This window comes from Paroedura picta, chromosome 7 (assembly GCF_049243985.1).
Source record: "Paroedura picta isolate Pp20150507F chromosome 7, Ppicta_v3.0, whole genome shotgun sequence".
Taxonomy (NCBI): Eukaryota; Metazoa; Chordata; class Lepidosauria; order Squamata; family Gekkonidae; genus Paroedura; species Paroedura picta.
This window is the reverse complement of record NC_135375.1, coordinates 101020931-101036536: the sequence shown is the minus strand read 5'-3', so window position 1 is coordinate 101036536 and position 15606 is coordinate 101020931. Positions and strand designations below refer to the sequence as shown.

At 46.3% G+C, this 15606-nt stretch overlaps 1 protein-coding gene across 2 annotated transcripts in view; it reads right to left on the bottom strand.

Annotated features, from left to right (window-relative positions):
• The window catches only part of LOC143841429 (ephrin type-B receptor 5), a 181860-nt gene that overhangs the window by 39793 nt on the left and 126461 nt on the right, over positions 1 to 15606 (bottom strand). For both annotated transcript variants that reach the window (XM_077345718.1, XM_077345719.1), the window contains exons 5-6: positions 12623 to 12778; positions 9082 to 9420 (exon numbers count right to left, since the gene is read on the bottom strand). In XM_077345718.1, the coding sequence (XP_077201833.1) occupies positions 9082 to 9420; positions 12623 to 12778 (495 nt within the window). The remainder of the gene's footprint in view (positions 1 to 9081; positions 9421 to 12622; positions 12779 to 15606) is intronic.

The following is a 15606-nucleotide window of genomic DNA, read 5'->3' as shown; positions in this document are numbered from 1 at the left end:
AACCTGGTACTGGCCTGGCTTAGGCCCAACCATCCTCTCCACAGCCTCTTCTTTACATTGGAGCAGGGATCCAATTGTATCTTAAGGAAGAAGTGAAGGGACTTTGCTCAGTAGAGTGGTACCAACTACCACAGTGACATCCAGATACAGCTTAAATTTAAGTGATGGCATTGTGACATCATCACACCCAACGTCACAATCCCTTATTGGTCAGAATCACCTAAGCTTGCAAGCTTTTAGTTGGGAAATTCTGTAGACTTTGGGGTGGAAGGAGTGGGCGGGATTTGGGGCAGTGCTGTATGAAGCTATGGAGTCCCACCTCCCAAACAACCATTTTCTCCAGGAGAACTGATTTCCTTCGTCTGGAGATGACGTGTAATTCCAGAGGAACCCCATGTCCCACCTGGGGACTGGCATCCCCAGAATCACCAGAGAGAGAACAGAGAGAAAAACAGCTACCCAAATGGTTGGGGAACTGCTTGCAAGCTTGTGCGAACGATCATGTAAAAAAACCCTGATTTTTTCTCTCTTTTTTTGCCGTGGTTTGGGTCACCCTCGGCCATCTCTGTTTCTGAAGTGAGAATGTGATTCCGAAGTAGTACATTTCAAGGAGGGTTTCACCGCATTATCTGCTGTGAGCTCAACCTGAGACTTTTCGGGTCGTGGTGTTGAAATGATTGCTGATGATTACTGGAGATTTACAGGGCCTGAGTCTGCACAGGATACATCTCTTTGTCCCTATCTGGTCGATGTTCCTTGCCTGTTTTCTGACTGCCACGCTCTGTTGGATGTGTTCTAAACACATTCATGCCGCACAATCGGAGCTGATTGTCACTGCCGGTTTTGTCCCGTCTCATTTCAACAGGGCTTGTCAAGAAACCTTCCTCCTGGATTGTGTCAGTTGTTTGTTTAGAATTCTAAAGAGAGTCACAGGGGAGACAAAAATATCGGATCCTGTGGTATACAGCTCACAACTGGGGAGGGGCACAGTTTGTAACCTATCAAGCCAGCAATTGGGAGCCCTGCATTCCAAGTCGGACTGGTTGTTTATGTTGGAACATGCCAGATGTGTTGTGCGTGTGATTTTACAGCACGAAAAGAATATCCCATGGGGTTATCGGAGGAGATGTATAGTTAGCATATAGAGAGAAGAAACTTCCTTATGTTTTTTAAAATAATCTCCTCCTGTGTCCTGATTGGCTCACTTAGAGATTTCCTGCTCCCTTGTGTACATTTCCTCCCTACTTGCCTCCAGAATAACAGTTAATCAGTTAGGACTCTCTTTCTCTATCGGAGAGAGACAAACAAAGTTTGTTTCTCTTCTCAATAAAACTATGTTATCCTTTTAAGCAAGCTGTGCTGAGCTCCTTTGCATATTTAAATTCTGCCTACACTTTATACTGGGGAAGTTCCTAACGGGTCACTGCTTGGGGGGGGGGCACTGGTGACCACGAGTAAGTTGAGCAGAGTGGTCCCCGTGGTGGTGATAGCAGTGATGCAGGACCTGCTTTGCTTTGGACCAGGGCCCCTTGCAGTGCTATTAGCTCAACTTCCTCCTGGCCTGTTTAGTATATACATAACTTCTTCGAGATGGAACACCTTAAAGACCACCTGCTCCTATATGAACTCCAGTTTTCTTTGGCTGCCTTGTTTTGGGTGCCCTTGTCATCTGAGGCTAGGCACGTGACAACCTGACAAAGGGTCTTCTCAGATGTGCCCCCCCCCCCCAGGGAGCTTCATCTGTCTCCCTCAGTTCCTGTCTTCCAACATCAGGGTAAACACTTTGTTGGTCTTAAAGGTGCTACTGGACTCTGATTTTATTGTTCTGTAGTGTGCACCCCTAGTAAGCTTATTGTCCTTCCTCCCTAGTTGTGTTTGTAAGTTTACATGTTTTATTGTTAAATATTTTTATATGTTTATTGTTGTTTTGTTTGTTGTCTTGGAGACCCTATTTGAGTGGAAAGATGTCATATAAATCTTTAAAATGAATAAGCACGCAATACACTTCTATGTCCTTTTTGAGATACAGCAGCCAGACTTTTCCAAACATGGCTGCACCATAGTTATATAAACATGTTGTAACACATTACAATTTTGGGATGAATACTTGGGGGAAAAAACATCTGGAACAGTCCACTGTGTGCAAGAAAAGATCACAGAGAAGCTTCTTACATTTGCTACTTCCTTCTTCTTAAGCTTTCAAGAAGGGGGTCAGCAGGGTAGGCAGGAGAGATACCCATGCTCTAAGATCGCTAGAAGGCAAAGTACACTCTGCAGAGCAAACTGAGATTTCCTTTCCAACGGAAGGTGTCGACAAGCGAGAGATGCTGCCTAAGCGGCTCTGGAGCTGCCAGAAGATCGAAAGCAGGCTTCCTGGCATGCGTTTGAGTCGGAGCAATGGGATTTGGAGAGGCCAGAAGCCCCAAAACTGCCAAGGTGTGAGGAGGATTTCAGTTTGAGGCGGTGACATTCACAGGCAACGGTGCAGAAGGGTCATCGGACAGACTTGTCAGGAGAGGATGAAGCCAGAGAAGAGATTGTTATTTTATTTTTAGTGCTGAGCGTCACCCTGAGATGAATGACTGCAAAGGCAAATGGTAGCTTGGGCTGAGGGGGGGAATGGATATTTGATTCGTGCTCGACAGAAAAGGCATGCATAGATATTTCAGCAAAAGGAAGTGTAAATGAAAAAAGCAAGATATCCTCCAGTGCCACGTGGCCATCAAACCATGCTGGTCCTCCCTCTTTCCTCTTTTTAACAGAAAATCTGAGCTCGGGTTTCCATGAATGATATACTTCCATTTCTACATTATTGTCACTCCACCACAGGAGACATTGCTACTGTTGCTAATGAGGTTGTGGTGCTCTGCCGTATTTTATTTATTGATCCATTTATATACCGCCCCTCTCAGCCCTGCCATCTTGGAGCGGTGAACAACAGTTAACTATAACATAATAGAAATAACAATAACATCAATTCACATGGAAATCGAACCGTACATTTTAGAAACTCAACTAAAACCATTATCAGCACCAGTGACTGTCGCCGAGATTTACTATTTCTGATATTAATTAGGCAGTGGAGGAAGGGATGGGAGGGAGGCTTGCTATTAGATGACCTAACTTCTTGGCTGGCCTCAACGCAGGCCTGGCAGAAGAGCTCTGTCTTGCAGGCCTCATGGAAATTGGCAAGTTCGGTCGGGGCCCTGATCCTCCTGTGGGGTTCATTATACCAGGCAGGAGCCATGGCCGAGAATGCCCTCCCTCTAGATGAGGCCAGGCATATTTCTTTGGGGCCAGGGATCTTTAACTGCTTACAATTGCTAGACTGCCGTATTATCTGGGGCACATATTCAGAGAAGGGGTCCCTCGGAGACTACTCTGTAGAAGCAAAACAAAGCTGCAATCCATCGAGACCTTACGTTTTGTTAGTCATTTATGGGGGCCACTGGACCTCTGTGCTACTTATGTGCTGCCTTGCCAATAGCAAGCCCATAATAGGATCCTGTGTAGCTGGGCATGAATATGGAGAGGGACTCATTTCCTCAAGGTTGTTCCCTGAGCTTTATAACGGCAACGGAACGGCACTTTCTGCAGAGGGGGTCTCAGCGGAACAAGCACCTTGACAATCTCTTCTCCAGAATATCTGTGCCTTTTTGGATGGTTATTGTGGCCAAGTTCTCTCTGAATGCTGCTTTGTCCCACCCCCCACTCCCATTCCCTTCCCTGAGATCATTAGGAGCAAGCTTGAGATGAGCTGTCCTCGATTCACAGTGACAGCTCACGCTAACGAGGCCTCCTTTCCTCTGTCACGTGGGTCCCTCCCCTCTGCCTCGCCCCCCCCCCACCTCCGCCTATTCGTCCCTCTTGGCAGCTTTTCTTTTTGCCACAGCTCCCCTCCCCCTTTGCATTACACACATAGGCAGGAAAGACAAGATAAGGGGGTGGGGAGGTAGAATCCTTTCTGAATGTATGGCCATGGTGGCAAGCGCAAACACACTCCTGATTACTCCCTGCTCACCCTACCGCCAGTCACAAGAGCACAGAGCGGAGCCCTGTCGAAACAGACGAAGTCTGCGTCCTCGAATCAATGGACAGTAGACATTGTGCAACTGTTGCACTATGGCAAACGGGACTGTGTCATCCCTGCAGGAAAATCCAGGCACAATCGACGGCTGTTGCACACAATACCCAATGATGCATGCATGGGGTCCAGAAGTCCACAGAGTCTAGTGTTCTGTTTCCAGCCACTGCCATCCAGATTCTGTCAAAAAGCTGAAAGTGGAGATGGGGATGGTAGTCCATGGCCATCTGGAGAGCCACCATTTGACCACCCCTGATCTACTGACTGCTGTCTGCTAGCTGAGAATGTGCTTGTTGCTAGGCAGATTAGACCTTTGGAAGACCTAGGCTGATTCTGCACTTACTTTGTTTATTCTGTTGTAGATCCAGCTGAATTCAGATCGATTTGAACTCGGGTCTTCCTCTATCCCCCCCCCCCCCATTGAAACAGAAAGTGTTCTGCACGTGATTAGGGAAGCTCAGAAGGGGGGGGCACCAAGTACATCAGGAGCCTCTTTCTTTCTTTTTTGAAGGCGGGGGAAGAGGATTAGAGACAGCAGAGGAGGGGGAATAAATCCAAGAGGCAAATCTTTGCCAAAAGAATATACGGCTTCTGGAGCTTATGCTGAGAGACGTTAGGGCTTCCCCTTTGCACCCTGGGAACAAGGAAGCCTTTGAATTGACACCCTGGCTTTTCTACAGCATTGGCAGCAAGTTATTTTGGGAAAAGCAGACAGCTGCACACTTATTCATGCCGATTTTACAAATATCGAGGGTTATATCCACTCCTCGATATCATGCTTGTTGCAGAGGGAAAATTTAAATTGCCCAATATCAAAATGGAAATCGCATTCAGTGTAGATGGCAGGGATTGGACCGACCTGGGATCGGAATAAAAGCTCCATGCAGATCCAGCCCAATTGTGTTGGAGCTCGGAAGTTAAATAGGTTGGGGCCAGTTAATATTTGGAAGGGAGACCCATCGAGGAAGGCTGGGGCTCCTCAGCAAAAGAAGGCAATGGCAAATCACCTGCATTAATTTCTTTCCTTAAAAACCCCATGGCCCTGGGGTCGGCCTAAGTTAGTTGCACCTTGACAGCTGATGATCATTAATTACATAATTTTGAGATTTATGTTCTGCCCTATCTTTGAACGCTCAGGGTGGTTTACAAAATTATAAAATACATATTAAATCCCAATATGTAATAAACTAAATTATTCAACCTAATTCGACATCTAAGCTTTCAAATATTAGAACATCGAATTAAATATTAAAATTTAAAATATTAAAGTTGCCCATCATGCTTTCTCAGATGGGCATTGAGGGTGGCATGCAAAAGGTTTCGGGGAAGGTTAACCATTTTCAAGTATTTAAAAGATTGCCATGTAGAGGATGGAGCAGAGTTGTTCTCTCTTGCCATGGAGGGGTGGATCAGAACGAATGAGATGAAATTAATCCAAAGGAATTTTCGTCTAAACATCCAGAAGAAGTTCCTGACAGTTAGAGTGGTTTCTCAGTGGAACAGGCTTCCTCGGGAGGTGGTGGGTTCTCCATCTTTGGACATTTTTAAACAGAGGCTGGATAGCCATCTAACAGAGAGGCTGATTCTGTAAAGGTTCAAGGGGGTGGCAAGTTACAGTGGGTGAGCGATACGGTTGTGAGTATCCTGCATAGTGCAGGGAGTTGGACTAGATGACTCTATGATTCTATGAGTATGATTCTATGTTTCAGCCTGGTGGAGTCAGACAGAGGGGTCAGCGGTTTCTGATGTTACTTCTGGCCTCAGCCTGGCAAAATAGCTCTCTCTTGAGGAACTGTCAGAGGTCCCGCGAGGCTCTGATCCTATCCAGCAGTGCGCTCCGCTGGGCTGGGACCAGGGCCAGAGAAGCCCTGGCTCTGATTGAGGCCAGCTTAATCTCCTTGGGGCCTGGGACCCTGAACAGATTTTTCTCACTGGTGTGTGATCATTATCACTGGCAGTCTTCAAGCAAAGGTTGGATACACACTTTTCTTGGATGCTTTAGGATGCTTAGGGCTGATCCTGCATTGAGCAGGGGGTTGGACTAGATGGCCTGTATGGCCCCTTCCAACTCTTTGATTCTATGATTCTATGATAATGCTGCTTCTCTGCTGTCTATCCAAGAACGGACCTTTTAAGCCTTGCAAAGAATCCTCCTCATCCCCAACTTTTGCCTCTATCACTGATTCCTGAATCTTCGCCCCTGATACTGGCCGTACTTAAGTGCATGTGCTGTACATAAGTGCTGTACGTAAGTGCATGTGCTGTTATACAACTGGACCCCAACCACCACTGCCTTTTCCTTTGCTTTCTGACATCTGAGAAAGATCCTTCTGGCTCCCTTCCGCCCCAGAGGTTGCCTGCGTTTCAGAAGAGCCATTCACACCGATTACGTTTTGTCAACCTCTCATATGCTTTCTCTCGAGACAGGCAGTCCGGGGCATCTCCGTAACGTTTGTTTATGGCGAAAAAAATGTCCCGAAATATGGGGTTGTGGAAGATTTTTAAAAAGCTGATGGGAACTGAAAAGATGCAAAGAGAGGAAGAGACATGGCAAAAGACAGCCGTGGGACAGGAGAGGAACAGTGACGCAGGGAAAGGGGGGGGGGGCTGGACACTGGGAAGGAAGGAGAACTGAAAGACAGTGGAAGGAGAGAGGCAGAAATAGTGATTAGCGGGAGACAGAGAGCAGTCCTCGACGGGATGTGTTCTGACGGAAATGTCTTCCTCGTAGAACGTTTCCCCCTTGTGATGTGCCAAAAACGTCCCTTTATTTTCTCAGAGATGTACTGCTTCCCACGTGTGACTTGGCATTTTTGGTACACTTCTCTGCTTGCATGCTCAGTGAGAGATTTACATACAAAAAGAGGGGATCCAAAAGATTATCGTGGGCTGCGTGTGTAACCGTATCGGAAATAGCATAACTGTGCATTGGAGTCCCCATTCGAAAAGTATAAACAGAAACATGGCACCAGTCCAAAGAACTGCTGCATGATGAACATGAGAAATGGAAGGGCACCCTTTCAGATTTTACTGGAAGACAGGGAAATCGGATCCTAGCCCGAATTCAAAGGCCCTCCGTTATAAGCGCTCAAGATTAAAGGGTGTTAGGAGTTGTGTGTTTTAACAGAACATGTTATAGCTGCTCTGTGATAACTGCAGCAGCGGCTATCAACACAAATTAGAGTCCTTTTTTCCTTTAAATAAGTCAACCGGATGTGGCGGCCAAAGGGGTGTAGAACCGTTGATTTAGCCAGAGAAACAGGTACTTTTATAGGATCTTAGATGGAAGGAGGGGGGGAGAGAAGTGGTTTTAGAATACGGAATGCATCAAGGGACTGTTAAAAAACCCGACATCGTATGTGTATCAGAACATTAACAAGTACTTTAATGTAATATATTCTCCTTGTAGTGCATTAAATTAAAAGTTGCTTTTTGCAATGACAGTTCGTTTCTTTGTTTCTGAGAATGTTTCCATTAATATTAAAGAAGAAACAGTTTCTTGAAAGGAAGAAGAAACAACCCCTGGGAGGCTTATCACTGTGATCCGAGGGTGAGTTACTCCGCTCTAAGCCCATTGATTTCAAAGGGCTTACAAGGGAAGAACTGAACATGGGATGGCACACGGGCACCCTGACACAACTGGCCATTATGGTCCCCATTAAAAAGTTTCTTCCTCACGCTATTTGCAAGCGGCTGACAGCCTTCCTTTCCCCCAAGTCTTGTTACTGCAAACACGGCTGGCTGGCTTTGCTTTCTCCTTGCACGGGAAGGAAAACTAGCCCGATTTCATGCATATTTACCGATGCGGCTCTTTCTCGTGTCAGGGAGAATGGGCTTGAGCAAGACGAGATCTTCCGCTCATTTCCTCGGCCCACTGTTCAGAGCCACCGAAGGCAGCTAAGCGCTGGGAGTCATCCGTTTGAGGGGAAAAAGTGTCCAGGCTCTTTAAAAAATAATGGCTGCAAGCCCTCTGATCGTCTTTCAAGGGTTGCTCATGCACAAAGGCTGTCGAACTGTTAATCCCTAATCCAGAGGCGCAACTCAGCCTTCGTCAGCAGGAACCATGCGCCAACCTCAAGGTACATATATGTGTGTGTATATATGTACCCCAGAATGGCTGTCATGTCCATTTGCCTTGCCCGGTCTTCTCTGCAAGGCACTGAACAAGTCATCTGCAAGCCACTGTTGCTTCCTCTGACAGGGAGGAAAACACTGCACCAGCCGTGGGGATTGGCAAGGGAAGAACCACTGCCTTCTCTGAAGCCTCTACTTTGCTTTGACTGCACAAAAATATCCTTCCAGCGCCCTGCAAGAACGAGCTTGGAGTGAAATCTTTAAATGCCTTCTCTCCTCCATGCCCCAAAGTCGCAGCTTGGAGCTGGTTTTGCCATGACCCAAGCCTAATTTGGGAGACCATGGTTTTGCCATGACCCAACCCTAATTCCTAGCTGGTCTCCCATACAAATATTAACCAGGGCCGACTCTGCTGAGCTTTCAAGATTGGACAAGATCAGGTCAACCTGCACAATCCAGGTCCAGGTGTCATGTATCCCATCTTGTGGCAAAACTTAACAATGGCCAGAATCCTCCATTTGAGGCACTGCTGCACTGTTTCTCATGATGGGAATAGGGCAGGTTAAGATAAATGAGATTAGAAATAGATGAGGAGGAGGAGGAGGAGGAGGAGGAGGAAGAAGAAGAGTTGGTTCTTATACGCCACTTTTCTCTACCTGAAGGAGTCTCAAAGCAGCTTACAATCTCCTTCCCTTTCCTCTTCCCACAACAGGCACCCTGTGAGGGAGGTGAGACTGAGAGAGCCCAGATATTACTGCTCGGTCAGAACAGCTTTATCAGTGCTGTAGTGAGTCCCCCAGCTGGTTGCACGTGGGGGAGCGGGGAATCAGACCTCGCTTGCCAGATCCGCACTCCTAACCACTACACCAAGAAACAATATGAAGGCAAAATGAGGGTTAGGAACTGCAAACCTTCTTTCTTACCTGACTGGCTGGTGCTAAGGTTGATAGCAGCGTATTGGGGGGCATCGGGGCTCAACTCAGTCACCAGATTGACGGCCTGAATCTCAAAGGTGTACTGCACACGGGCCAGAAGGTTGGAGACTTGCACTCGGCTCTCTGTCAGTCCCACCTGGCGGGGCTCAAACTGGACGCTGTCCCCACAACGCACACAAGGCCCCGGGGACCCTGTTGGGCACACCTTGCAGATGACATTGAAGAAAACATCCTTTCGGCCACCCAGGTCCTTGGGGAGACGCCAGGTCAGGAGGACATTGGAGCCAAGAATCTCGTAGCTAAGGTCACGAGGCGCCGAAGGGGTGCCTGTAAAACAAAACAAAACAAAACAAAACAGGAGAGCAGAAAAACATTAAGAATTGTGACAACGAAAGACAGGCAGATAGATCATTGTGAGTTTCCTCCATTCTGCAGGAGGCTGGACTAGATGACCCCGGAGGTCTCTCCCAACTCATAAATTCTATGATTCTAAGCACAAAAGGAAGGGAATCTTGGTGGGGACGTCTGCTAACTGCTATATAGCCAATTTGGTGTAGTGGTTTTTTTTACTTTAAAAGTCATTAGCTGCCTGTCTTCCATGTGGAGCTCAAGGTGGTTTATAACATCAATAAAACATGTAAAATAAAATATAAGAAAAAGCACAATTCAAGACTTAACCAAATCCAGTTCTGAATAAAACTGACTTCCACTGCCTCCTCAAGACCCAAAATGAGGAGGCCAGGGGGAAGTTGTCCCAGAATTGTGGGACTAGCATAGAAAAGACCATCTTCTTGTATACCCACCAAACAAGTATATTTCATTGATGGGACAATCAAGAGGGATTTTTTTCTGTGATTAGTGGTTAGAGTGCAGGGCTAGGATCTGGAAACACCCAAGGTTCAAATCCCTCTCCGCCATGGAAGCTCAGTGGGTGACCTTGAGGCACAATCACACACTCCCAGGCTAGCCTACAACATCGGGTGGCTATGAGGATAAAATGGAGGACTACCTGAGGACACCCAATGACATGTACTGGAAACAAATTCAAAGGAAACAAGCAGAAGACCTTCCTCATATGTTCCTTACAGAATTCACTGTCACAAAAGGTCTAAGATGCCTCCTCAAAAAGGCTTAGCAAAATCCACACAGAAGTCTGTGTCAAGAGGTATTAGCTATGACACCTACATATTAGCTATGATACCTACACCTGCCTATATACAGAGGAAGTCTGTCCTTCTGATTATCAAATGCTGGGAACAAACAAGAAGAAGGAGGTTTTTTTTTTTTTTTATATCCCGCTTTTCACTGCCTCAAGGAGTCTCAAAGCAGCTTACAATCACCTTCCCTTCCTTTCCCTACAACAGACACCCTGTGAGGGAGGTAGGGCTGAGAGAGCATCTGACAGGACTGCTCAGTCATAACTGCACTATCAGTGCTGTGATGAGTCCAAGGCCACCCAGCTGGCTGCATGCCGGAGTGGGGAATCAAACCCGGCTTGCCAGATGAGAAGCCGCTGCCCTTAACCAAGTCACCATGCTGGCTTCCAGGGGAAGGCCCTGTCATCTCATTCGTGTGAAATCCCCAGAGGTGTCTAAAGGGTGCTGTGAAAATATTGGCTCTGATGTTAGTCTGAACCAGCAAAAAAAAAACCCCTTTTATTCAGACATTCATTCATACCAGTATAAGGCATCTTTATTACCCGTCTCGTTTTGCTATCCCATTTTATTTTGTTATTTTATGGTAGGGAATATAATACTTCACGGTACTATGCTCCACTCTTGCAATTCCTGCTTTCCTCTCTGTATTTTATATGGTGTTTCCAGAACCACATTATGTCGTCTTGTAGATTTTATGTACTACATTGTTGTTGTTGTTTTTTTAATCTGACATAGGCAAATTCCATTCCTCCAACGTGGCTGTTGAATGGTTTCTTCCCAAGCTGCTTTATGAACAATCGATGAAACTCTGAACAACCATCAATGCAGCTTCAGCCTTTGCTCCCATAGTAGCATTGGCCATAATAACATCCCACAGCCCTGCCCATCAGCTGGCATAATAAGGGAAGTGTTTGGAAATCCCACCTAATGGATGGATGGCAAATGAGTAGGGCTGGAGAGCAGAAGGGGATGAAGAAAGGCCTCAAGGCAATAAACCAGGATTCTCAACCAGGCTTTTGTGAAACCCTGGGGTTTCGCGACGGCCCTGGAAGGGTTTCCTGAACGGGTGGGAGTTAATTAGCTTTTTATATCTATTTTAAATATGTTAAACATGGTCATGTTGACCCCCCCCCCCAAATGGCCAACGATGGGCTTGGAGTGGATGGGAAGGGGAGGGGTCCCAGATGGGCGTGTCCACAGCTCTGCTTCCCAACCATATTCTGCACGATTGCGCCACTTCTGGGGTTTCTCGAAGCCTGGAAGAATGTTTCAGGGGTTTCTCAATGGTTAAAAGGGAACTCTTCCATTAGGCATTTTGTTGAGATCAGGTGACCAGCAACACCTACAGGGCCCCGTTCCCTCCCTCTCAGAGATCCACACGTGTGTTTTACTCTGGACTTGTTTGCAGTGTTATATTCTGTTACCTCTGTTACAGTTTAATGTTAATGTTATCGATATTGTGAAAAGCTGAGTTCCATGTACCGTTTTCTGCATTTTTATGTAAACCGCCCTAAGCCTAAGGGGAGGGCAGTATATAAACAAACAAACAAATAAAAGTTGAGAAAGGCTGCAGTAAACAAACCAAGAGGGATGGGGGGAAAGAGTGACAGAGGGAGCAGGCATGATGGAAGAAACACTGGGCAGGATCATTCCGCAGGTGGTCTTCTTTCAGCCTAAGGAGGTCTCTTCAAACTTGAGGGGCTCTTTCTCCAACAGCCACTTCCCTTGAAGGAAGGCTCCTTAGTTTGCAGAAGTAAGAAGAGCTGGTTTTTTATACTCCACTTTTCACTACCTGAAGGAGACCCAAAGCAGCTTACAAACACCTTTTCCTTCCTGTCTCCGCAACAAAGTGTAGATGCGTACGAAAGCTTCTACCTTGGTGAAAACTTTGTTGGTCTTGAAGGTGCCACTGGGCTCAAGCTTTGTTTTCCTCGGAACAGACACCCTGTGAAGTAGGTGGGGCTGAGAGAGCTCTTAAGAGAACTGTCCTGCAAGAGCAGCCCTGAGAACAGTGACCGGCCCAAGGTCACTCAGCTGGCTGCATGTGGAAGAGTAGGGAATCAAACGGGCCTCTCCAGATTAGAGCTTGCCACTCTTTAACTGCTGCAACTCACTGGAGGAAGGCTTCCAATATGAACAAAAAAGAAAGCGGGGTATAAATATTTTAATAAACAAACTTTGCTCGGTGGAGAGAGGGGACAAGAGGTGGGAACCATCCTACTAGCTTTTGAGGCTAGCCCAGGAAGAGGGCAGTGGGGGTGCCTGTCTTGAGGTGCCGGTCTTTATGGCCGCACTCCAGTATACATTTCCATCATTTTGTGGCCATCTTGGGTAGCTGGTCATGTCTGCCCATCTCCTTCCCAGGTACTTACTGGTACAGGGGGCATCGGAGGTGTCCGAAGACGAACGGTAGTATCGGGTCAGGCAGGCGCATTCGCTGGAGCCCGGTGTGGAAGAATAGCTGTGGGCAGGACATGGACTGCAGGGGGTGTCTCCCACAGAGGCCTTGAAAGTACCAACAGTACAAGCTAGAGATTAAAAAAAAAAAGGTGGAAGAAGAGAGAAATCCATTAAATCGACAAAGTCAGGCATTTCACAAACAGGTCCCATTTCCCCACCTACTAGTAAGCAAAACAAGAACACCTGTGAATCTGCCTACCCGTAAACTGGATCACTAATCGGTCAAAATCAGTACTGTCTACTCAGACTGGCAGCAGCTCTGCATGGTCTCCCATCACCTTCTACCTAATGCCTTTGACTAGAGATACCAGGGACTGAACCCGGGGCATTCTGCAGACCAAGCAGATGCTCTACTGCTGTGCCACAGCCCTCCCCTTCACATAGAATCATAGAGTTGGAAGGGCCCATACAGGCCATCTAGTCCAACCCCCTGCTCAACGCAGGATTAGCCCTAAGCATCCTAAAGCATCCAAGAAAAGTGTGTATCCAACCTTTGCTTGAAGACTGCCAGTGAGGGGGAGCTCACCACCTCCTTAGGCAGCCTATTCCACTGCTGAACTACTCTGACTGTGAAATTTTCCCCCTAATATCTAGCCTATATCGCTGTACTTGTAGTTTAAACCCATTACTGTGGGTCCTTTCCTCTGCAGCCAACCGATTAGAGCACCTTTAACAGGAGCTCGTTCACAAATGGCAAAAGCTACTAAATTCATAATAGATGTTTATGGACATAACCTCTGCATGGGTGAGGCATAAACGTATGAAAAGCTGAAGACGCTCATGAAACTCTTTGTGCGGCTAGCCAACTGGCAGTCCACAGTGTGGTTTTTTTTCACTTTAAGCCAGCTTGGAAATGCGTTCTGATCCTTTTTAAACCTCAGATTTCCAGATTCACAGTGTGCTTCTTTGGCAGCTCTGTATAAAATTCTGAACCCATTTTGCACATATTTCTCCTTGGCTCATGGCTGCGCCTGGAGGAGGTGGGAAGGGGAGGGGCCCGTGGTGGGCGTGTCCACTGCTTCCCAACCATATTCTGCACCATCACACCACTTTGGGGTTTCTTGAAGCCTGAAGAATGTTCCAGGGGTTTCTCAACAGTAAAACAGTTGAGAAAGGCTGCGTTATATTCAATGTTTGTGCAAACACTTGAGCTGGTTGACCTAAAGCCCCATTTCTAGGTCTGCCAGGCAGAGGTGGATTCCAGAGTGCTTCAGCTGAAATTTCGGTCCAGTACACCAAATTCCATCGCCAGCCTAAGCAACGTTTACGATAGCTGAAGAGTGTTACATCTACTGTGGACCACCAAAGAGACAAATATGTGGGTTCTAGAGCAAATAAAGCCGCAAGTCTCCCTCGAAACTAAAATGATTAAACTGAAGGTATAGTTCTTTTATCGTATTATGAATAGGCAAGTCATTGGAAAAGGTGACAATGCTGGGAAAAGGTCAAGGTAGCAAGAAAAGAGGAAGACCAAGCATGAGATGGGCTGACTCAAATCAAGGATGCCACGCAGTTCAGTTTGCAAGGCCTGAACGTGGCTGTTAACAACGGGATGTTTTAGAACAGGGGTAGTCAAGCTGTGGTCCTCCAGATGTTCATCGACTACAATTCCCAGGAGCCCCTGCCAGCAAATGCTGGCAGGGGCTCCTGGGAATTGTAGTCCATGAACATCTGGAGGACCACAGCTTGACTACCCCTGTTTTAGAAGACATTAATTCATAGGGTTGTCAAAAGCCAGAAGCAACTGGATGGCAACTCCATTTGCTAGCAAGGTTTTTCTGGCTGACCACGCAAAATCTGGAGAAACGAAAATTTTCTCTTTGCTCAGGTCCTGTGTTGATCAAAGGCATACTGCAGGAAAGTCCACCTCAAATGAGACACTCATACCCACAAAAAGTAGTTTTTCTAGCAAAGAAATGAGGATTTCCCCATTGTATCCTCAAGTTAATACACAGAAAAATCAAGTCAGCAGAAAGCTCCCTAGCCCCTCATTTACAAAGGCTTCTCACTCTGAAAATGCACATTTTTGCACTTATTTGAGAGTAACAATCCTTACTTATAGCTTCCTGGAAACATACTTGTTACAAACAATCTTGTCAACTTAGATTCTCCTCTTATCCTCCTACACTTCTTATTCAGGAGACTACCTGGAAATTGCTCTGCCCTACACTAATGGAATAGCTGTGCTGCTGGCTTTTATTGTGTTTTATTCATGGATTTATATATTGTATGGTTTTATTTATATACTGCTGTAAGCTGCCCCGAGATGACTGGTTCAATAGGGGTGGCCTATAAATATGATTATAAACAAACCAACGATCATATAAAACTTGGAAACAGTTGTTGTAAGTTCATGGCACAAACATGAGCAATTGTGTGCCGTTTTCTTCCCGTGATAGCACTTTGGGCAAAACTGGCAGCCGCTAGGAATTTCTACCTTTCTCCTCCTCTTTGTTTGAGCTGCTGTCAGGAAGGATGCCCATGATTTGGAAAGAACAAACAGACCAGTTGTGTGTGTGTGTGTTTGTGTGCTTTCCTTCCAGGCAATCCGTATCAATGGGATGTGTGCGTGCAGATGTCCACACATGCCAGATTTGGATAGTGCCACGTAGTTTGAAAACGAAGAAAATTTGGGACAGACGTCCCAAAGCAAAATTTCCCCTCTAAATATGCACTGGATTCTCTCTCTACTAGCTGCTCTCTTATGCCAAACCTATAATCTTTGTTTCTGGATACACCCTTAGAGATTTCAGGAGCAAAATTCATCATTATATTTTGGAAGATGGAATTTCCTTTTCAGTTTTCTTCCTTTGTTTGTGTGTGTGCTTTTTTAAAAGTTGTATTGTGGCTGATGAGACAAACATTTTGAAGTTCTAAAAGTGGCTTCCCAAACTGT